This window comes from Callospermophilus lateralis, chromosome 17 (genome assembly GCF_048772815.1).
Source record: "Callospermophilus lateralis isolate mCalLat2 chromosome 17, mCalLat2.hap1, whole genome shotgun sequence".
NCBI lineage: Eukaryota > Metazoa > Chordata > Mammalia > Rodentia > Sciuridae > Callospermophilus > Callospermophilus lateralis.
The window spans coordinates 61,246,853-61,270,146 of NC_135321.1; the positions used below are offsets into that span (position 1 = coordinate 61,246,853).

Below are 23,294 nucleotides of genomic sequence, written 5' to 3' on the forward strand. Positions count from 1 at the left end.
ACAGTAAGAGTTTGTCTTAATCTATTTTTTGTTGCTATAACAGAATGTCCAAGACCACATAATTCATAGTGAAAAGATGTTCATTTTGACTAACGATTCTGAAAGTTAGAAAGCACACAATCAAATTGTGGTACATTATAACATGCAGGATGACATCATTAGGAGTGATGGGTGGGTATGTGAAAAGGGCCAAAACACTTGGAGTAAACTTGCCTTAGAACAAACTCTCAACCCTCTCTCACTGATTAATCCAGTCCCATGAGAACAAGAACTCACTGTTGTAAAACTAGCATTAATTACTCCTAAAGATCTAATCACCTTTTAGGCCTCATGCCACTGTACTGAGGACCAAGCCTCAACAAGAGTTTTGGTAAGGACAAAACATATTCACACCCTAGGAAAGCCCCAATTCCAGTTATTTGTAAATGTCACTTTCTTTGGAAAATTGGTCTTTGGAGATATAATCAGGATAACCTAACTAGAGGGGCTTTAATCCAGTATAAGTAGTACACTTACAAGAGGAGGAGAAACACAAAAAGAGAGATGATTGTTATGCATTAGATATGAAGGCTCATGCATGAGACAATACAAGAAAGTTCAGAGGTGAAATGATTATATTATGACAGCCTTAATCCAATCAGTGAATTAATCCATTGGTATGAATTAACTGGATATAACTGTAGGCAGGTGGTATATGTGGCTGGAGGAAACACTGGGGGTGTGCCGTTGGAATTTATATTTTGTCCCTGGTGAGTGGATCTAATCTCTCCTCTCCTCTCCTTTTCTCCGTCCCTGCTCCACTTCCTGGTTGTCATTTCCTGAGCTGCTTTCTACTCCCATGCCTGATCACCATGCCTCACCTCTGGCCCAGAGCTATGGAGTTGTCCAGTGATGGACTGAATCTTTGAATCCATGAGTCAAAATTAACTTTTCCTCCTCTAAATTGATCTTCTCAGGTTATTTGGTCACAGTGACACAAAGCTCACTAAAACAGAAATGAGAGCGGGGCAATTGCTGTGACTAATATGACTCTGTGGTTCAGAAACTTTTTCAGTTGGTGTGCTAGGGAAGCCAAAGCTGCACTGGAGACTCTCAAGATTAATGGATGACAGTAGCATGGGATATCTGCTGTGGAAAGCTATAGGAATAGATCAGAAACAAGCAAAGAGGAAGGCCATATGGGCTACAAACAGGAATTTTTAAAAGTTTGGTGGAGACACAAGCTGGAAAAACGTTTTACAATACTCTAAGTAGAGCTTAATGGGTGATTCTGCTGAGAGTTTAAAACACCAAAATGCTGATAGGATTAAGAAAAGTAAAGACTGGGCTCATGAGGTTCAGCAGAAGAAGATTCTATTGGAAATTTGACTAGGAGCCATTAGTGTTATAGCTTGGCAAAGAATTTGGCTACATTTTGCCCATGCCTTGAGACTTTTTGTGATACTTAACTGAAAAGTGATCAATCTGGTGTAAGAAATCTCAAGGCAGCACAGCATTCAGATGGGTGGCATGGATATTTCTGGTGCTTTTTAGCCAATTTTACTGTGATAATCAGGAGCAGAAGCAAAGCAAACAGATTTGAAAACCTTGGACTTTAGCCAGAAAGGTGTGAGTAAAACTGGGGCTAAGGAAGTTGTGGTTGTAGACAGTTTAAAGTCACTAAAGAAATGTAAATAATTGACACAGAGAAAATAGAAATACAGATTGAGGGTATCTTGGGAATTGGCAAGACCATATGCATCATAGATGCAGGGTATAAAAACAAAAATACTGTTGATAAGAAGCCATAGGGGGATCCTGCTCGCACAAGGAGGCCTAAAAAGTTGTTTCAACATGCACAGTTGCCCAGGCACTCAGTGGCTGCTGTAGCCAACATTCTAGGAGGCTTGGATATTGCTCAAGATGGTGGCAGACCTTGGCTTATAACATGTAGTGTATTATTATTATTATTATTTTTTTTTTTGCAGGAATTTAGGACGATGGAGTCAGGGGGTCATGGAAACTTCCACCGGGATTGCAAAGAAAGGCCTGGAAGATGAGGCAAATTGCAGTAGGGTTGGTGTCCCAGTGGGTTGGCCCTGAGAGGATGATGCATGAATACGTGAGAAGGAAGCCAAAGTGCATTGGAGACTCTCAAGATTAATGGATGACAGTAACCTGGGATATCTGCTGCGGAAAGCTATAGAAATAGATCAGAAAAAAAGCAAAGAGGAAGGCCATATGGTCTACAAACAGCAAGGCCACAGGTGTGGAGCTACACATCTTTTGGAGAGAATCATGGTGCCATGTGCCCCAGATGCTGGCTGTGGAGCTACAAGACTTGTTTGCCCAGGTGGATTTGTTTATTCCTGCTTTGGTCCTGTTCCTTCCATCTATAACTCTATTATGTTTCTCTTGTAGAATGGAAATGTTTACACTATGCCATTATACATTAGATATATGTGACTTGCCTTTGATCTTTACAGGGGAAAAATATTCATGAGTTTGCTTTGAGTCTAAGATGAGATTTTGGACTTAAACTTTCAGATAATGCTAAGACTATGGGGACTCTTGAAAATGGACTAAGTGTATTTTGCATTGCAAAATGGGCATGAGCTTTTGGGAGTTGGAGCTGAATATTATGGTTTAGTCATGAAGTGTTCCCGAAAAGCTCATGAGTGAGACAATACAAGAATATTTAGAGGTGAAATGATTAGATTGTGAGAGTTCTAACTTAATCAGTGGATTGATCCATTGGTATGGATTAACTAGGTGGTAACTGTAGGCAGGCAGGATGTGGCTCAAAGAAGTAGGTCACTGGGGAATGTGCATTTGGGGTTTATATTTTTTTCCTTGGTGACTAGAACTCTCCCTCTACTTTCTCATTGCTGTATCCTGAGCTGATTTCCTCTACCACACCTTTCTGCCATGTTGTTCATCTCACCTCAGGCTCAGAGCTATGGAATTAGCTGACCATGAATGGAACCTCTGAATCCACCAGCCAAAATGAACTGTTCCTTCTTTAAGCTGTTCTTGTCAAGTCATTTGGTCATAGTGATGCAAAGCTGACTAAAACAATGATGTATCACAAATAGAATGCTACATGATAACAGATTGGAGTGGTGCATCTGCAAGCCAAGGAACACCAAAACTCACTGATAGCATCAGAAACAGAGAATAGACATTCCCGTAGAACCTCCAGAAGAACACATCCCTGCCTGCATGTTGATGTTAAACTTCTAACCTACAGAAATGTGAGAAAATAAATTTCTGTCATTACACCATCCAGTTTCTAGTACTTTATTGCAGTACCCCTAATCAACAAAGACAGAACTAATTCCTTTCAATTTTAAGATTAATTGCTCTGACTAACAGGCAGGTGTTTCAATAAAGCCTGGATATTGCTGGAAACTGATTGATTATATATACATATTCATCTAATTTAAGGAAAGAACACCTTCATTCATAACATAGGGATGCACAGATTAAAAAATAGTACGATAGCAATTCTCTATTCAGTTCTTAGGATTATTTTTGATGGCTTTCAAACTTCTTTGCAATACACATGAGACACTTTGCACATCTGAATTTTCCCACAGTGGCCACTTTAGCTAATAAAGTAGCTTTTGCTGGAGAATAGCAGGAGAGTTCCCTGGGGGTCTCTTTCTATAGCTCACACAATTTTTCTTTCCTCTCTCTTTTACAAAAAAAGAATTGTATTGAATTTTTAAAATTCAAGCCTTTCAAAAGAACAGAAGCCATTGAGGCTAAATGATTATGAACATCAAGGAAATATAAAGTAGAAGACAGGAGCTCAAACCCAAACAAACTTGTATCTGCCTGATGCACAGGAAATGTGGTTTATTTTGAGCATTGTTCAGTGTATTATAGACATATCATGAGGCCAAGTTCTGGTATTTCTGCTGCCTGCCCTTCTCCTTTCTTGTTCACAGCTACTTTTAGAAAAGTGCCCTGATCCTGTCTTAAGGACAAAGTGAAAGGAAGATTAGCCAACCATCAATACACAGGAAGTTCCTGGGAATACTATGGAAGGTGAGTCACACGCTGCTGTTCTGGAGCTATCCTTATAAATACTTATGAAGATAGCACATCAGGCATAATAGCCAGGCATATCCCTAGAGGGTTTCTCCTTTTATCTTTCAAGAAGAAAAATATTTTTATGTGTATCTGTAAAAACTACATTTAAGAAACAACAAATAAATAGAAGAAAACCAGTAGAAAAGAGAAAAGGAAATGAGGAGGGAGGAAAGGAGAAAAAGGAGAAGTACTGGCAACCAAATTGGAGCAAATTATACTCATGCTTAAATAATTATGTCAAAATGACCATAAAATTATGTATAATGATAATGCACTATTTTTCAAAAGTATTTCTTATATTGCAGAGGTATTTATTTTGTCTATATTATCAAAAAACTTGTGGGCTGTGGTTGTACCTGAGCAGCAGAATGCTTGCCTTAGCATGCATGAGCACTAGGTTCGATCCTCAGCACCACATAAGAATAAACAAATAAAATAAAGGCATTCTTTCCATCTTCAACTATAATTTTTTTAAAAAAAATTGGTATTAGGAATATATTCACCATAGAAATAAACAACTTAGATTGTATTTATATGAAGGAAACTCAAAACTAAATCCTCTTTGAACTGACAATTTCAAAAAAAAAAAAAATGAGTCTTAAAAATTTTATCAACTTAATTTATTAACCTTTTGTAATAAGAGTAGAAATAAAATGTCTTCTAGCCATTATCATATAGATGTTATATATGACAAAATTTATGTCAGAGGTATAATTTGAGGGAAGGGATCAACATGGAAGACCCAGAGAAAAGAAAATAACTTTAGTGCTTTAGATGCAGAAAGGAAAGCTTAGGCAGGGAGCTATTCTGCCAATCCAGGAAAAGGTCTAGTGTGGCAGCATTTTAGAAGCCATTCACACAACAGAGGAAACAAGGCTCAGTGAAGATCCTGTAGGTTCTCCAAGCCTCCCTAAGTAATGACCCAAAGAGTGCAGCATAGGTGCTGGTGCACACAGCAGGGTGCTTCACAGCAAAGGAATGCTGAGCTACAGGAGGAGCTGCTCCAACAGCAGCAGCAGGCCTACCCTTCATCTAAGAGGCAGCAGCACCTCACCTCTCAGGGCTGTTGTTTCAAATACACCTGGTCTGGATAAACTGCAGCCAGAACCTTGTTGGAAAATCAACAAGAACATGCAACAATAGGCAGACTGCCTCTTCCTACACATCCTAAGGGTATAATAGTTCCTACTGTACAAACAGGGGCCATAGGAGGCCCAAAACTATGGATAGTGCCAAGCCCTAAATATACTTTTTCCTATACATGCACAATTGTGATAAAGTTTAATTTATAAATTGGACACAGAGATTATCAACAAGTAACAATAAAAAATTAATAATAAAATAGAACAATTAAAACAATATACTATAATAAAAGTTATATATGTAATTGTGGTCTCATCAAAGAATAAAGACAAATGTTAATATTTTTAGAAAATGGTTGAGAATGATAACAAAAACAGAAAGAAAAACCATGGATAAGGAAGAACTACTTATTGTATTTTAGTGGGTAAAGGAAATAAAAGACAGCACTTTTATGGGAAGAGTGAATAGAAATTATAATCCTTACATGCTGTTTGTTGATAGAAAAGGAAAATAAAGCATCCACTACAGAAAACATGAAAGTTCCTCAAAATATTTTTTAAAAAACTACTATATAATCCAGCAATACTACTTCTAGGTATATATCCCCAAACATTATTTGCAATAACCAAGAGGCAGAAACATTGTTTGCAATAACCAAGAGGTAGAAACAACCAAAATATTTATAAACATATGAATGGATGAAAAAGTGTGGTATATGTATATTGTGAAATATTATGCAGCCTTATAAAAAATGGAAATCCAACCACATGCTGTAACATGGATAAACTTTAAAGGCAATATGCTAAGAAAAATAAGTCTTTAACAAGAAGATATATACTATCTTGTAGGGGCACATCACATCAGAGAAATAGAAACCTATGATGGAGAAAAGGAAACTTAACTTGCAGACTGATGCTCACTTCCTGGTTTTGGAGCCGCACATGGCTAAGATGGCGCCTAGTGATCAGCCAGAAGGCATTATGGTGGGTTGTGACGAAAAATCAGACCACCTCTAGGATAGGCTCAGAACCCTTCCGCCCTTGTGGACAGCTTGTGTCTCCCATTACTGCCTGTAGAATGGGTGTACGTGAATTCTCCTCACCCTGCTGACCTTTATCCTGATTGGCTCCTGTGCCTTATATTAGCTGTGTGTGCTTCCTCAATAAAGGAGCTCCAGCCTTGACTGGTCTCCCTGACGTGTCTGATTGTCCTCTGGCGAGGGAGGGCTGGGTGCAGGTGATCTGTTGGCCCTCTCCTTTCTTGGCTCGTCCTGGCCAGGCGTGTTCTCCCTATCTCTCCTACAGGACAGGAGGGAACGAGGACTAAAAACCCAGACACTATGTGATTTCACTTGTGGAAAGTATTTAAAGTATTTGAAATCAAAGAAACAAAGTAGAAAGGTTGCTATAAAAAGATGGAGGGGGCTGCAGCTTTAGCTCAGTGGTAGGGCACTTGCCTCGCACATGGGTTTGATTCTCAGCACCATATAAAAATAAATTAATTAATTAAGATATTGTGTTCATCTTAATTAAAATAAGTATGAGATCAATTAAAGAAGTGATTATTCTTACAGCAATTATTTGTATGCCTACTTTTTGTTTTCTACGTAATTTAAGAAAATAATACATTTAAAGTAATTATGTTTTTGGCATATAACATATATATTAATTTTGTAACATGAACAACTGAAACAGGTAGGGATGAAGTTGTTAAAGGAGCACAGTTTTTTAATTTAGCTGGTAAACATTCAAATTAGAATTATGACTTTAAGATATTAAAGGTAAACGTAAAGAGAAAAAAGATATTGTGTTCATCTCTAACTAAAAAAATACATATATATATATTTTTTTAAAAAAAATGAAAGGAGGGAATTAGTGTTCAGTGGTACAGAGTTTTAGCTTTGCAAGATGACAAAGTTCCAGAGATCTGTAGCACAACAATGTGAACAGTTTTAGCACAATAGCACAACTGAACTACATACTTTAAAAAAGGCTAAAATAGTAAATTGAATGTTATGTACTTTTGCTATAATTTTTTTAAAAGGCTATTTACTATTCTTTTTTTTATTTAAGTCTTTCAAATCCTAGTAATTTATTGAATAGCAATGCATGCATGTGGTTTAAAACTGGAAATAATTTTATATTGTTAACCTCTACTTCTATAATCCAAAATAATAAATTCCATCAATAATTTCTTATGTATCTTTCAAAAAACACTCCCATTTAGGTACACATATAGGTACATGTTCATTTTGAGAATTTCAAATGGCAGCACAATGTAGTACATTATCTGTGCTTTACCAAATGTTTCTTAAAGCTCATTTATCAATAAGTACATTTACTTCATTCATTTCACAGAAAAGACCTGCATATTCCACTATTCCATAAAATGGAGGCATCATGATTTGTCATGTACTTATCTATTTATGTGAGGGATCATGATTGTAAAGAATGAGGCAATCAGTATTGTCCAAGCACCTTCTGTTCACCTCTGTGAGTGTCCCTGTATGATTAATTTCAAAACAGTGGGTGTGTTACAGTGTAGATGGTATCTTGAGGGGACTTAAAGCACCAATCCTGGGGCTGGAAGTAAAGCTCAGTGGTACAGTCCTTGCTTAGCATGCACAAGGTCGTCCTAGGTTAAATCCATAGCTCTGCAAAAAACAAAACAACAACAACAAAAAAAAAAACAGCCCTTTTGAATTGTCATTTCTTGGAGAAATGAACTACGGGTGCTTTTAGACACTGACTAAATTTCATAGAAACAGCCCTGAAAAGGTTTGGTCATTTTTATGCCCCTGCTGATACTGAGAGAACCTGCTTCCCGTGTGCCTGGAGGGAGAGGTTCCCTACACAGGATCATCTTAGCTTTACTGTCACTGCATCTCTGATATGAGTCCCCCATGCTGGCTAAAATGAAGTGGTTTGAGTGTAGGTCCTGCAGCTAATGGTTTATGTCCAGTCCTTGTGGCTTCATAACGAGCTGGGTGACCCTGTATAACTGGTGTCCTCTCTCACACAATTCCCTTTTTCTTATATAGTGGGGCCCAGGCAAGGATTTGGGGAATAAATATGTACAAAGCACAGAGCATGGGCTCTAAGATTCAACAGGTACTCGGCTATGTTAACTCTTGTTTGTTTCAGAATTCTCTTTTATTCTTTTTTGTCACCTTAGTTTTATGCTCCTTGATATACTGTTATCATAGATCTCATATGCTACTTACATTTTAATCTGAGCTACCAAACAAGATGCACAAATTTAAAATGAAAGCAGTTGTTTCTATATAGTACCATTGGGAAAGTACTGTCCTAAGCAAGTGTACTGGCAAATATTTTGTGCAGCACACTGGTGTTGTATCTTGCATTTCTTCACGGGTAAGAGGGAATGAACATCTTTTCCTCAGATTTACAGATCTCTTTTTTAATTTTGTAAAATGCCTATTTCTATCTTGGCCCATTTTTAATAATGGTTTTTAATCTTATCCATTGATTTATAACAGTGCTTTATAAACTAAGGAAATTGGCTCTGTCATATATACTTAAATGTTCTCCACCTTTATGATTAACGTTTTCTGATAGCATTTTTTTTTCCACACAGCAGTTTTATCAGTCTCTAATTTTGTGGCACCTGGGTTTTTCATCATAGGAGCCCAGCAAGGTATGTCATCTCCAATGTTATGTAGCACCTCCTCATGAGAGTGGCTTATCCTATCTGTGGATGCTTTAAGTCACTACTTTATTTTCTCTATCCTTAAGGTATAAAGTAGGGATCCAGTTTTGGATACTTTTTCCAGATAGCTACCTCATTGTTTCAGATCATTTGTTGAATAATTCTTTTTGATACTGATTTAAAACATATATTATATGCTTATTATATCAATGCATTTATTAATGAACTCTATTATGTTTCGTTACTAACATTTGCATTAATGTGCCAATGTTAGTATTATTAATTTGAATTAGTGCTGAATAGCTAGAATTAAGTTTTATATTTTCCTTATATAAAGGAAATATTAATGTATTTATATTTATATATACTTACATATATTCCCTTTATTACTAGTCTTTTCACCAACACTCTTGGGTATTTCTGCATGAAAGCATTTCAACATGAATTTCAAAAAGATCTCACATCATTTTGCGGGTATTTTAAGGTGAGTTCACATCATTATAGCAGCAGATCTTAGTTCCAGTTTTCTTTAATGCCCCTTAGTTGTGTTTTAAATATTTTTTTAATGCTTCTTGTTCATTTTATTGTTTGTGATCCTATTACAAATGAGATCTATATTTCTTTTAATTTTTTAGCTAATGTTTCTAGATAAAAAGAAAATTTATCCTATTTTTAGTTAGAAAATAATAACATATATTTATGAGATGCAATTACATGTTGTGACATACTATGTACACAATGTGGAATGACTAATTTGAGCTAATTAACACATCTATCACATTATTTACTTACCCTTTTTTATGCTGGGAACATTTGAAATTCATTATCTTAGCAAATTTGAAATGTATAATACATTGTTAATAACTATAATTATCATGCTGGGCAGTAGATCTTTAAAATTTATTTCTCTTGTCTAATGAAAACAGTATATGGCTTTAGGGGGGTGGCGTGGGGGACTACTATACACTCTACCACTGAGCTACATCCTCAAGCCCTTTTTTGAAATTTTATTTTGAGACATGGTCTTGCTAAGTTGCCCAGGCTGGCTTCAAACTTGCAATCCTCCTGCCACAGTCTCCTGAGTATATAGGATTTCCATTGCACTGGAAAGGCATACCATACCCTAGGTCAATATCTCCATGTGCACTCTCCCATCCCCATTCCCTGGTATCCGCCATTTGACTCGCCTTCTCTAACTACATTAGAATTTATATTATAAAGTGAGATTATATAGTAAATTCTTTCTGTGCCTGGTTATTTCATTTCACATAATATCTTCCAGGTTCATCCATGTTTTCACAAATGACAGAAATCATCTCATTCTTAAAGCTTCTTTACAAATATGCTACATTTTTTAAATCCATTTATCCACCCATGGACACTTAGGCGGATTCCTCATCTTGACTGATGTGAATAATGCTGCAATAAACACAGGCATGCAGGGGTCCCTCTGATAAACAGATTCTGAATCCTAGGAGTGGGATTACCAGGTCATATGATAGTGTGATTTTTAGTTTTGTTGAGAAACCTCCATACATTTTTGCATCATGGCTACCTAGTTTATTGAACGGTATTGTAAACTTATTGAACAGGGACCATATTAACACTGATGTGGACACATGTACCCACCTACCTGAATCTATGGATCAGTGCTTCTCAAAGAGTTTGTGGCACTAATTTGCATTGCTTTCACTAAAAAATACATTAGTGACAGGCACGATGGCACATGCCTCTAATCCCAGCAGCTCTGGAAGCTGAGGCAGGAGGATGACAACTTCAAAGTCAGCCTCAGCAAAATCAAGGGGCTAAACTACTCAGTGAGACCCTTTCTCTAAATAAAATGCAAAATAGGGCTGGGGATGTGGCTCAGTAGTCAAGTGCCCCCTGAGTTCAATCCCTGGTACACCGCCCCCATCAAAAAAGTATACTAGTGAGTTATTTTGCTTTTGTATGGTCTTTGAGGAGTGTGTGTGTTAGGGTCTGTAAACAAGTCAAGATGGCGCCTGGCAAAATGCCAGAGGGAGTGGTTTGTGAAGTAACGCTAGCGAGCCATTAAGTGTGGAGATTCCTTATTGGTTGACTGCTGTATCTAGTTTATGTTTATTAAGATAAGCTGTGTGGAATGTATATATACCCCTCTTGTCCTACAGTAAACGGCTCCCACTCCTGCTATATCAATGTACACAAGTTGTTCGTCACCCCCCAATTATTTTGCTGCAGCCAGACTGCGGCATGTGTGCGTATGTGTGTGTGTGTGTGTGTGTGTGTGTGTGTGTTTGAAAAAGCAAATAATAACAACTTGTCTAGATTTCTGATTTCTATGCCTCTCAAATTGTTTCCCTCTCTAACTAACTGAATGCACTTGATTATGTGGTAAAGAAAGGACAGAAACTAGAAAGGAGAGCTCAAAATTTCATCTTTCGAAGTCCATAAGGCATATCATTTAATTTTTTTTCTTCTGTTTTCTCAGGAGTAAGAGAAATTCCATATTGGTCTTCCTTGGGAACACGTTAAGAAAAATGGCAGAAGCACAAGCCTAGGATCTTATCTGATCATGAAGAAAAATCTGGGAAAGGAACATTTAAAAAACACAACTCATTCATGAAGACAACTGCACTCTATGCAGATTAGTGGGCAGATCCATTCACATCCGCATCAATACTAACCCCCACTGAATAGATGTTCAATACTGTTCCACAAATGACCTGGAGAATACCAGGTAGTAATCTGGAAAAGTACATAACACTGGATCCTTACATCACACATTAGATAGATAGATATGAAATATTCTAAACTAAGGGTAAGCAAACTTCAGACCAGGACCAAGTAAGGTACTGTCTGATTTTATAAAAAAAAAAAAAAAAAAAAAGTTTAATTGAAACATGACCATATCTATTCATTCACAAATGGCTCATGGCAGCTTTCACACTGCAACCATGGAGTTGATAGTCACAGCACACACTCTATGATATGTAAAACCAAAAACATTTACTATCTGTCCCTTTATAGAAAGAGTTTGTTGAACCCAGGTTTAAACTACTGTGTCTCCTAGTCTGGGACTTTAAAGCATGCTTGAGGACATTCAGCTTTGCAATGACATCCTGACTTTTTCACTCTGAAAGTTTAGGGCCTGCTGATCAGAAATTCTCATAACATCATGTGTTTTGAGGTTATTATTACATCTAAAATATACTTAAATGCTGTCACCCCCTTTACAAATTTATATCATTTATTTCATTATGTTTATGTCTATGAAAATTTAGAAGTTGTGCTCTGCATTAAAGGCAAAAGATTATTCTAACTTCAAGTGGCATCAATACTGTGGGGTCCCTAACCTACAGGAGTTATCAAGAGCTGTGGACACAACATTGTCCTGACCATTTCACCTCTACTGTGGGGCATTTTCTCAAGACTTCAATTAGTCTGTCACCAAAACACTTGAATCTTGTATGTCAGGACATCATCCCTCAATACCCCACATATTTATGCATTTGACATATTTGCATTATGTATACAAGCTCTAGAATTTGTAGTGTTCAACTAATTTACCCACAAGCCTCACCATTTGTATAATGTCCTATGAGTTTGAGCCAACTAAACTGCAGTGGTTTAAGAAGAAATTTTGTGACATGCTGCTTTGCCTCCCACCCTCCTGAAACCCAGCTCTTCAACAGTGCCTTTAGATGTGTGTTGCTGAGCATCCTTTTGTTAGAATTTAATTTTCCCATCACTCATTTTCTTCCTTAGAATGAAAACAATCTCAATAGCCTGTTCTCTCAAATGATTAAAAAATATCCTAATTTTAAAGCACTCTCTCCTGTGAGTCTGGCAGCCTCCATTCATGTTATTGTTTATAACTTATCTTTTCCATAAAGTACATCCTAATTTCCATATGTCTCTAGTAATACCACTTCAGCAACCACTTAATTATATAAAAAGCGAAGCTGTAATTTGTAATGTCTTGAGATTTGTTACCTATCTTATTACATATTTAAATTTCCTCTTGCCTACCATATCAGTTCTCACTCCAAACCCAAAAACACAGTTCAAATGAGCAAAATTATTACATTTGCAAAGCAATGAGGCAGGTACCATGGATACAGAAAATAAACAAGCCACAGACTCTGACTCCAGAATTTACGTGAAATAAGCAAAAGATGAAGTAAAAGAGTATGATGAAAGAAATGATAATAAAAAGTTTTAGGTGTTGGGGCAGGTCTAAGCAATTTTTGTACAAAGGGAAAGGCTTTTGAACAGTTTAATGTACAAGGGAGGGATATAATAGATGGAAAAAAAGAGATCTGCCCAGAGCAGCAAATCATCACAGGAGGCAGGTGATACAGAATCAATGACCCCTGGGGAGTCATTTATTATCATGTGGTTACAGATCAGAGGGTCCATTCACTTTCTATAACCTTTTCAGCTGCTCTGGGTTTTCTAAAGATTGTGTCCAGTATTTATCTCTATTGTCACTGAGACACATGATCCAGCACAGATGGGACTACCCTTCTTAGGTTCATTCTACTTTGCCCAACTTTGTGGGAAAGAATGCCCAATCTCTGTTCTGCTTAGGTCTGGCACCCCAAAACCTCTCCCCCAGAAACAGCATCATGTGGTTGGCAAGCTTTCTGTTTCCCTAAACTACCCATCTGGATTGAGGTCTTTTCCTTAATTCAATCCAACAAATCTATATTGAGAAACTATAATGGACCTGGCCCTCTGAGAACTTTAATCCCTGACCAAGTAGCTCTCAGAGCCCAGGGGAAGAAACCGTTCAGAAAAGGCAATTGTTGTCCATCATGGTATGTGCAATCAACAAGACTGCCTGAGGGACAAAGCTAATCCTGCAAGGGATCAATGACCTCCAATATGGTGAGGCATATGGTATGAAGCTGATGAACTAAAGTACATAAAAGTGACTGCATAGAACTGCTGGAAGTGTTGCTGCTGTTCTGCAACAGATCAGTCTTGGACCTGGAGAATTTGGACCTGGAGAATTTGGTCTAGGACAGGTCTCTGACAGTGAGGACAAACTCAGGAGACCCTACCTTCTTTGTACCTTCCTAGATGATATGGGGCGTGGCTCTGCTTGAGTCACCTGCTTATTAGCAATAAAATTATAAACAGGGGCATGTCATGGTAATACACCTAGACCTGAAATAAACAATGCATAAATAACTGAATAGGCTGTGAAGTGAATTTCCCCTCCTCGAGCATCCTTACTAGAATGTCTTATTCTTTCACACAAACACTTTTTTTCTTATCTGTGATTCTTAAGTTGTTCTTATTGTGACTTGACACCATTCTTATCCTGTTTATTTTTATTTCATTGAGGTCATTTGATCTGTCTATTAACACAAATATCCATAGTTCTTTTAAACCTAAATTCAATATTCTTTATTATCTTTTTGATAATAGCTACACATATACCTACAATTTAGATTTAGCAGGGATAATCAGACTCTCTTAATACATAAAACACTATAGATACATCAGAAGTACCCATCCCACCCATCCTGCTTCCAATATTCTACTGTCATTTCTTCTACTCAATGCCTTTGGAATCATCCTTGAGATCTTTTAGAATAATGTGAAAGAATGTCCAACCTCTGTTCTGCTTAGGTCTGGCACCCCAAAACCTCTTCCCCAGAAACAGCATCAATTGCTGCTGCATTAAGACTCCAAATTAACACTTCAATACAACATTAACTAGCCTCATTAATTAGTCAACATGTCCTATTTTTCCCCCCTTTGGAATGTTTTTTCCCTAAAGAATGTATCAAATTGTTATTTCTATTTTATTTTCATCTAAGGGCCTAGTGGTACACATTTTTTCAATGCAAATAAACATATTAAATAGAATTTTTATAATAGAACTTTTGGCTATTTAAAATAATTTATGATTTTTCTTAAATGTGTTTTTTAACAGTTTTTTTCTTAGAAGAATGTCTTCTCTAAGAAAAGACTAAGGAAAAAATTGTAATGGTAAATAAGAATGGGCTTTTAATTTAAAATTACTGCTATATTAGACTTTTTTTTTTAAGGAAAACCCTACTAAATTGCAAGTTGTCAATACATTCTGAATCATAGCTCCCAACCTAAATTCACAGGGATATAACCTTCTAAATTAGAGTTCTGATGAGGCTTTAATAGAAAGAAGAAAGCCCTGGTTAATACAGAATGTGAAATTCAGGAAATATAGTTCTGAAAGGACAAATTCTAAACCATTTAGTTGTTATTTATTGATAAAAAGCAATTAGAACTGGGACTGGGGTTGTGGCTCAGCAGTAGAGCACTGGCCTCGCACGTGTGAGACCCTGGGTTTGATCCTCAGCACCACATAAAAATAAATAAATGAAACAAAGGTAGTGTATCCAACTACAACTAAAAAATAAATATTAAATAAAAGGCAATAAGAATCACACTGGATAAGCAATCAACACACTGGGCTTTTCTCTACCAGGTCAGTAGAAACAACAGAAGCAACAGTCTTAAAGTCCGTTTGCAGAGAGGATCATCCATTTCCACTAATACATGCACAGAACAAGCTATTTCCTTAAGCAGGTGGCACGGTCCCCTAGGATCTAGGTGGGGCAGAGTATTCCTTCCCATAGATGAAACTTAGATTGTCTTGATCAGTACTTCCCATAGACTAACTTATATTTGAATCTCCTGGAGAACTCAGAACCCAGATTCTGATGCCAGATGCAGCAAATGCTGATGTAGAAGCTGCAGCAAGTTACTGCGACCTAACCAAGATAGTTGAGGAAGGTGAATACACTATACAACAGCCTTCTATTGGAAGAAGATACTGTCTAGAACTTTCATAACTAAAAAGGACAAGCGACAGTCTAGCCACATGGGGGTACTGGTTGATTTGATATTTCTATCAAAATCTCAGGTGAAAATGCTCATCCATGGACAGCCTACTGAGTAGCAGGCTCCTTGGTTACCTAGGGCCTTTCTTTTGTAGAGATTTTTGGAATGGTAAATGAGAATGGCCTTTTAATTTAAAATTGCTGCTGTATTAAGACTCCAAAAAGAGAGGAGTCAGCCTGTCCTTTGAAACTATGCATTGAGTTCTCCTCTCTAGCTTTAAAGGTCCTAGACATTCTCTTTCTCCAATACAAGGTTGTCCAGTCTGTACTGGAAACCTGCTGTGCAGTGTAGCCACCTTCCTGAGGGGTCACAGATGGATCTTCTGGGTAACTTGCTGCAGCTTCTCCACCAGTGCTTGCTGCTTCACCTTCATGCTATGGAGATGGCTTCTTTCCTTAAACCTTATAAACCAACTGCTGCTACTTTCAGACTTTTTTTTTCTTCAGTTTCCTCACCCCTCTCAGCCTTCATAGGATTGAAGAGAGTTAGGGCCTTGCTGTGGATTAGGGTTGGTTTAAGGGAATGATATGGCTGATCTTTAATCCAGTGCACTAAAACTTTTTCCATATTGTAATAAGGCTTTTTTAGTCTCATATCATTTCTGTGTTCACTGGAGTAGCGCTTTTCATTTCCTCGAAGAACTTAGCCTTTGCATTCCCAGTTTGGCTGTTGGCATGGCTTCTGGTGTGTCTTATCTTTCCATGAGCCTCCTTTTCCTGAGCTTAACTATTTCTACCTTTTGATTTAAAAACTCTTCTTTCACTTAAACACTTAGAAGCCATTGTACAATTACTAACTGCATTTGTAAACAAATGATGCCAAGTTTTTTCAAAAATGAGGATATAATTTGTAAAGTAATTTACAAAATCTGTTATGTGGTAAATTCCCAATAAATACAAGGTATTGCTAATATTATTGGCATGAATTATTATCAGAATTATTACCACTTAATTTAAACATGCTTTTGTTTCAAGAGAATAAGGAGGCCCAAGGAGAGGGAAAGATGAGGAATACCAGTTGATGGAGAATAAGAACAAAGGTCACATTTGCTCACCATCTCATGAGTAGTTTGTGGTGTCCCCAAACAATTATAATAGTAATACCAAAGACCACAGATTGTTGTTACATGTGGAATCATAATGAAAAAGCTTAAAATACTGCATGAATTACCAAAATATAACACAGACACCAGAAGTAAGCACACACTGTTGAAAAAAAAAAAATGTTGCCTACTGAATTTTTCAGCATAGGATTACAAAAGCCTTCAATTTGTTAAAAAAGAAGGAGGAGGAGAAGGAAAGGAAGAAGAGGAGAAAAATAAATTTCTGCAAAGTTGCAAAATGTAATAAAGTAAGATCAGTGAAATAAGGCAACTTTTTAAACCAAGTTTCCAGTAAAAAATAAGAAAAAAGTCACATATTCTAGGAAACGTGACTTCTCTGCCATATGGCTCATCTGACTTTGTTTAAACAACAACATTTCAGATGAGGACATTCAGTCTGTACATCAAATGAGCTTGAATACCCTAAGACATACTGTGTCTCTTGATATGAGAAGGTGTAGGCTTACCTATAACTTCAGACACATTTCTAAATTTCCCTCACATAAAAAGACCTCTTCCTTTTGGAACAGATTCTATAATTTTGAATATGTTCAATTTATTTGTTTGTTTTCAGCTATAAATGCAGTTCAGCCATGAAAGAAGTCACGCCTCAAGGAAAAAAAAAATCAATGTGAAACAGAACACCAATTAAAAAAAAAATGCTTTACCAAAAAAAAAAAAAAAATGTCCCTTTGCATAAGGGTCCTACAGGTCTAAACCTCTTAACTGCAGACTGTGACCAGCCAGGTGTCAGCTTTGGAATTTTCATGCATTTAGAAAGGCATATATTGTGTTTATGTACCAATTAATAGATCCCAAAGGCAAACATTGTAAAGCATAGGAACACTTGCCCAAGTAGCAGGAATAAAGGCCATTAATAGTGCCCCATTCCGGTAAGGAGCTGAAGTTATGATACATCCCTCCCAATAGTTTTTTTTTTTTTGGGGGGGGGAAGGGGGGTGGAGGAGAAATTATTGGCATACAGTAGTATATAAAGTTAGCACAGCACACAGATAGGACTATATGAAAAAAAATTAGGACAGAGAGAGTATCCGAAATATTCTGAGGCTGGAGAATAAGTATTTAATTGAGCCTTATTATAAAATATGTGAAAGTCCACATCCCAGGGAGGAAGTAAATACATAGTCTTCTTCCTAGGATACAGGTTAGGGCAACAAGGCTTTAAGCCAGTGAGAAGGATCCAGTCATCCCCACCCACCAACCCTGAGCAGGTGCTTGGGTATCATTTCGAAATTATTTCATACAACATTTGTATCTTAAGGTCCAGCAGAAATTGTTTTGTAGGAAGCAAACGAAATGCAAGAATTAAACAACAACAATCAGGATGTGTAAATATGGTATGGCATGCAGAATGGCCCCACAGATATCCGTTCATTAATGTGTTAAAAAAATGTGAATATGAGACAACTACAGAAAAAAGGACTTTTTACACATGACTGAGGTTGGAAAGGTGACCCTGGGTGATCATGTTGATCCAGCCTAAGCCCATGAGCAGAAAACTTTCTCTAGCTGTTAGCACAAGAAGAAAAGGAAATGCAGCAGAAGGACCCAAGATCTATACCATTCAAGGGTCTCCACCATTCACTTGTGGAGGGGCCACCAGGAAAGGAGAAGGAACAGGGAAAACATCTAGAACTGAGAGACCTGCCACACCACTGGCGGCCATCAGACCTACAACTGCAAGGAGTGACAGTTGTCCAGTCCAAAGTGAATAGTACAGGAGAGGTGGCAGAGCAGATCTGTCTATCGGCATCTAAATCCACTCCCACTACCCTGAGGATGAGGGTGGCTGGCTAGTCCTGAATGAACAGTTTGTAAAATCAGGGTGGTTAACGCTCAACACCTCTTTCCTTCTGGAAATCCATTTTGTTTATGTGCAAGGCAGAGGTTTCCAATATGACTTGTTCCCCCCAAATGATAATGAGCTTCCCTGGAGGTTAGATTTCATCACCCACTTTCAGAGGAATGAAGTACTTCCAGTGGGCCACAAGAAAAGAGGACTATCAGAAGCTCATGCTGGTCTCAGCACCTGCCCCAGGTGCTTCTTGCCTTTATTAACTTTGGTTTGTGCTCTGAGCTGCAGTAAACCAGACCCATGGATAGGTCCATATGTTGAGCCCTGGAATCCCTCCCAGTGAACCAGTGAACCTGGGAAAGGTTCTAGGGTTTGAGAAATAACTCTTCTCCAGAGCCTCAGCAAAAGAAACAGGCAAGCAAAACAACCAGCCCTGCTGACATCTACACATAGAATTCACCAACATTCACCCGCATTAGACCTATGTCAGCTATGACCTAATAATTGTGTTTTGTATGAAACCACTGACTGCAGGTCACTGTAACAGCAGCAAAAAAAAAAAAAAGAAAAGAAAAAGAAAAAAAAAAACAATTCAATGACAATATTAATATATGCATATTTTTCTCACTGATAAAAAGTGTAACTATTACAAAGAATTTTTTTTTTTTTTTTTTGGTACCAGGGATTGAATTCAGGGGCACTTGACCACTGAGCCACATCTCCAGCCCCATTTTTAATTTTATTTAGAGACAGGGTCTCACTGAGTTGCTTAGCACCTCACTTTTACTGAGGCTGGCTTTGAACTTACAGTCCTTCTGCCTCAGCCTCCCAAGCCACTGGAATTACAGGAGTGTGCCACGACTCCCAGCACAAGGAATTTTTTTTAATGGTAAATTTGCCAGCAGATTCAGTGTCTGGTGAAGCCCTGCACCTCAATGAAAGTGTGCCCTCCTGCAGAGTTGGAAGGGAAAGAACCCAGAGAGTTAATCCAGCTTTTTTATAAGGCATTAATCCCACTCTTGAGGGCAGAACCATTGTGATTTAACACCTAAAGTCCCCACCTGGTGATACTGGTAGCTGGGAGGCAGGGGCTTTTAGAGACTACCTATGCTTGGTGGGGTAGGGAAAGGAGAGCGCTGCCTGCAAAACTATTAAGTTGCCTTCAGAGTTGTTTTGTTCCAAAAAAGGCTCTCCAGAGACACCCATTAGAAACCAGCCCAAATCACAGAGTAACTGACTCCTTGCTCTTAGAGGTGACCTAGGGTAAACTTTGCTCCTTATAATATTAACTTCTCTGCCCAGGAGGCATTGCCAGAAATGTTTTAAAAAGCACAATCTCCGAAGGAACATGCTCAAGAATAGCCCACTCGTGCATATGAGTTTTCCCAGCAAAAGCCTCTTTCCTCCTTTGGGGAGGTGCTGCTGTGGGAGCTATCCTGAGTGCTCTCTAGACATGATGTAAGTAATAAATCTTCCTTCACTCTTCTATCTCCTGGTGTGCTTACTGGTTTTACATTCACCAAAGAGTGAACCCATTGCTTTAGTTTAGACCATAACTTTGATTCTTATCTTCAAATATAGGAATAGTGGACTATACCATCAAACCATAGCCAAGAGGATCGAGCATCTGTCTTAAAGAAGCTCAAAATACAGGCAAGGAGAAAAACTACACTGAGGCAAAGGTCAAGAGAAAGGCAGAATAGGAGGGGGCTTAATTGGGTCTGGGGATCAATAATGATAGGTTTTACCCATCTCTTAATTCAGCAAACATTTTATTACCAAGCACACTCCATGCAGTGCTGGGGATGTAGGAAGCAAAGTTAGGGTCTCTGGGTAAGCTCCCTGGGAGCAGGAGCAGCAGCTCCTGACACCACTCTACATCACAGCCTAAACACACAGTGCTGGCCAAGAACAGAGGTGGGAAGCACCATCCTCACACATATGGTCTGGTATTAATAATCATCCCCATTTTTATTTTTAAAAATCATTTAATAGGAAGCATTTGAAAATAAAAATATTTTCATGTGCTTACTACATCATTATCAACTTTTCATAATTTTGAGAACATCAAAAAAGAAAAAGAATGCAGGGTACTTGGTCAATATACTGTCACCTAAAATTAATTATATTTTCAGATTTATTCTTTTCATCGTATATGGCAATTATACTTCACATAATTTTTTAAAAAATCAACTTCCAAAATCAATCCCAATTTTCAATGCACTCTGAAATATGAATCCAAATTATGATTACAGAAGTTAATCCATTAATTCAAGAAGCATTTACAAAGGAACCACCATGAATGCAACTATTCTTGACACTATTTCTCCCAGGGCACCTGACCTGAAATCAAAATGGCACATGGTGACACTTAGATATGGCTTCCCTCTGGTTTAAGTGAAAAATAAGAATTTTCACCATTTCTCAGTCATTTAATTGCGTGGTGGGGTTAAAAACAAAACCCTGATTTAATGTAACAAAGAATTAGCATGCATTAGCTATTACTTATCTAAGATGAAAAAGCTGTATTTAGTTTTCTATATTCACAGATTCTTCATTAAGTTTTAACTCTTACTCCTCTTCCCCACCCCACCCCCCCCCAGTGCAGGCAACAAGGTTCCTGAACACATGCTCCATAGGGAGATTCTCCATTATATGTATTTTTAAGTGTTCTGCTTCTTGGAAACCTCAGTTAATCAGAGATCACAGAAGAATGAATTTATTGGATTTAATGATGCTAAGACAATGTAAATTCCTGTGTAACTGAACAAGAATAAAATGGATTGTATGTGACTTCTGGATTCCTAGACTTTACATGACTTAAAGGAATAATGAGATGACATTCTCAGTATTTAGCTGGATTACAAACCTGTTCTCCTTTTACTTATTTCATTAAATAAACATGGAAAATGTGTTTTTTAAAGCCACTGTGTCTTTCATGCACATGAAAGCTTGTTCAAATGCTTTTGGAGGCTCTATTTCTGTAGTTGGTATGATAGATTGTACCAACCCATAGGAATTGGCAAAATTTATACTCTGACAGACCATATTTCCCAACAGAGGAACATACCCAGAAGCTTTCTTCTCGTCGATACTGTTTCCAGTTCCTCCCGCTGTCACTGAACATCAGAAGGTAGCTGGTCACCCAGTCGGAGCTCCCATATCCTCCCTGGGTAGCCACTGCTGTGACCTTCATTCTCTCTCCGAGGTCAATCTGTAGCCACTGGTATTTATTTGACACAAATGGAGTCCAGCCACCAGCTCCTTTTCGTGGAAATGGAAATAAGAAAAATGTATATTTAAAATCCAGCATTTTGCCCCATTGCACCCCTGAAAGCAAGATGAGTCCCTAGCAGCTCTACTGGAGGCATTAGTAAAATTCAACCAGGGTTCTCACTCTGATCTGGAAATAATAGCTTCAACATGTGGCACCACATACTGAACACAAGGAATACAGGCTTCATTAAGTTGGACTAAGTGAACTTCCTTGAATGGATTATCCCAGCACATCAACCCAGTGAAAGAAAGCACACTGGCTCTTTGTACATCAAATAAAAATTTTAAAAAGTTTATTAAGAATGTTAACATCAATTAAACATAAAAATCATTATTTCCAACTATAGAGTATATACTATCTCATAGTTATATACACAATAAAGAACACAGGAAGGGTGATCTCTAATTCTTAAACTCTGGCTTTCTAGTGTTCACTAGTTTATTGCTAATCTGGGTAGAAACTGAAAGAATCAACTCAACACAGATTTGGACAGCAAATCAAGGTTCCCTGGAACTCTTGCCTTTACTGGCCTTTATGCATGATTTCTCCTTTACTGGGCATGAAGAAAAATATCCATACTACAGTACAACTAGAAAACCTTAATCCTGGATCCCCAGTATCAGGAAGCAGTGCTGAAGGCTGGGATAGTAAGATGGTTATGGCGTAAAGCACTCAGGTGCTTGCAGATTCATAGAACAAATAGATATCTCAAGAACAATTTGAAATAAAGTGCAGTGGAGAGTGGACTAAGGAGAAGTGGAGGAGAATTCTATGCAGAAGAGTTCTGAGGGGTGAGTCGGGAAGGTTAGAGAGAGCCCCACATAGCAAATGGTACCTTTACTGTCTGGAAGGACAAAGAATTTCCCAGGCATTCAAGACAACAGAGCAGAATAGAAATGATTGTGCTTTGTTGTGTCTAATGCCTGTCAAAATAGAAAATTAGGGGTGCCTGAGGATATACTGTTGATGTATTTTGTTCTTCCAGTTTAACATAAATATGAGGTGTGCACAATTGTCCATAATTATCACCAGGGACTTGGTCCAGGACCCCTTTGGATACCAAATTCCAAGTACATTATATAAAATGATATAGTATTTGCATACAAACTACCCTCTATGTCCTTTAAGTCCTCTACATCTTTTCAATCATCTCTAGATTCCCTGTAATAGCTAATATAATACAATGCTATATACACAGCTATGATACAGTATTACTGGGAGAAATCACAAGAAAAAAAATATTCAGAATTATTTTTGTCTTTTTTTTTTTTTTGATTGGAGGTTGCTTGAATCTATAGTTGAGGAACCCATGGACTTAGATTTATATTTTTCTTATTGGATTTTCTGATTTTCAAATTAATATGTAATTAAGAAAATTTGGAAATAAGCTT

The 23,294-nt window shown here is 37.6% G+C and overlaps 1 protein-coding gene across 2 annotated transcripts in view; it reads right to left on the reverse strand.

Annotated features, from left to right (window-relative positions):
- The window catches only part of LOC143382559 (contactin-associated protein-like 3), a 161,371-nt gene extending 139,534 nt beyond the window's left edge, over positions 1-21,837 (reverse strand). For both annotated transcript variants that reach the window (XM_076836723.2, XM_076836722.2), the window contains exon 1: positions 21,697-21,837. In XM_076836723.2, coding sequence (XP_076692838.2) covers positions 21,697-21,822 — 126 coding nt within the window. In that variant the 5' untranslated portion in view covers positions 21,823-21,837. The remainder of the gene's footprint in view (positions 1-21,696) is intronic.
- Between the last annotated feature and the right edge of the window lie 1,457 nt (positions 21,838-23,294).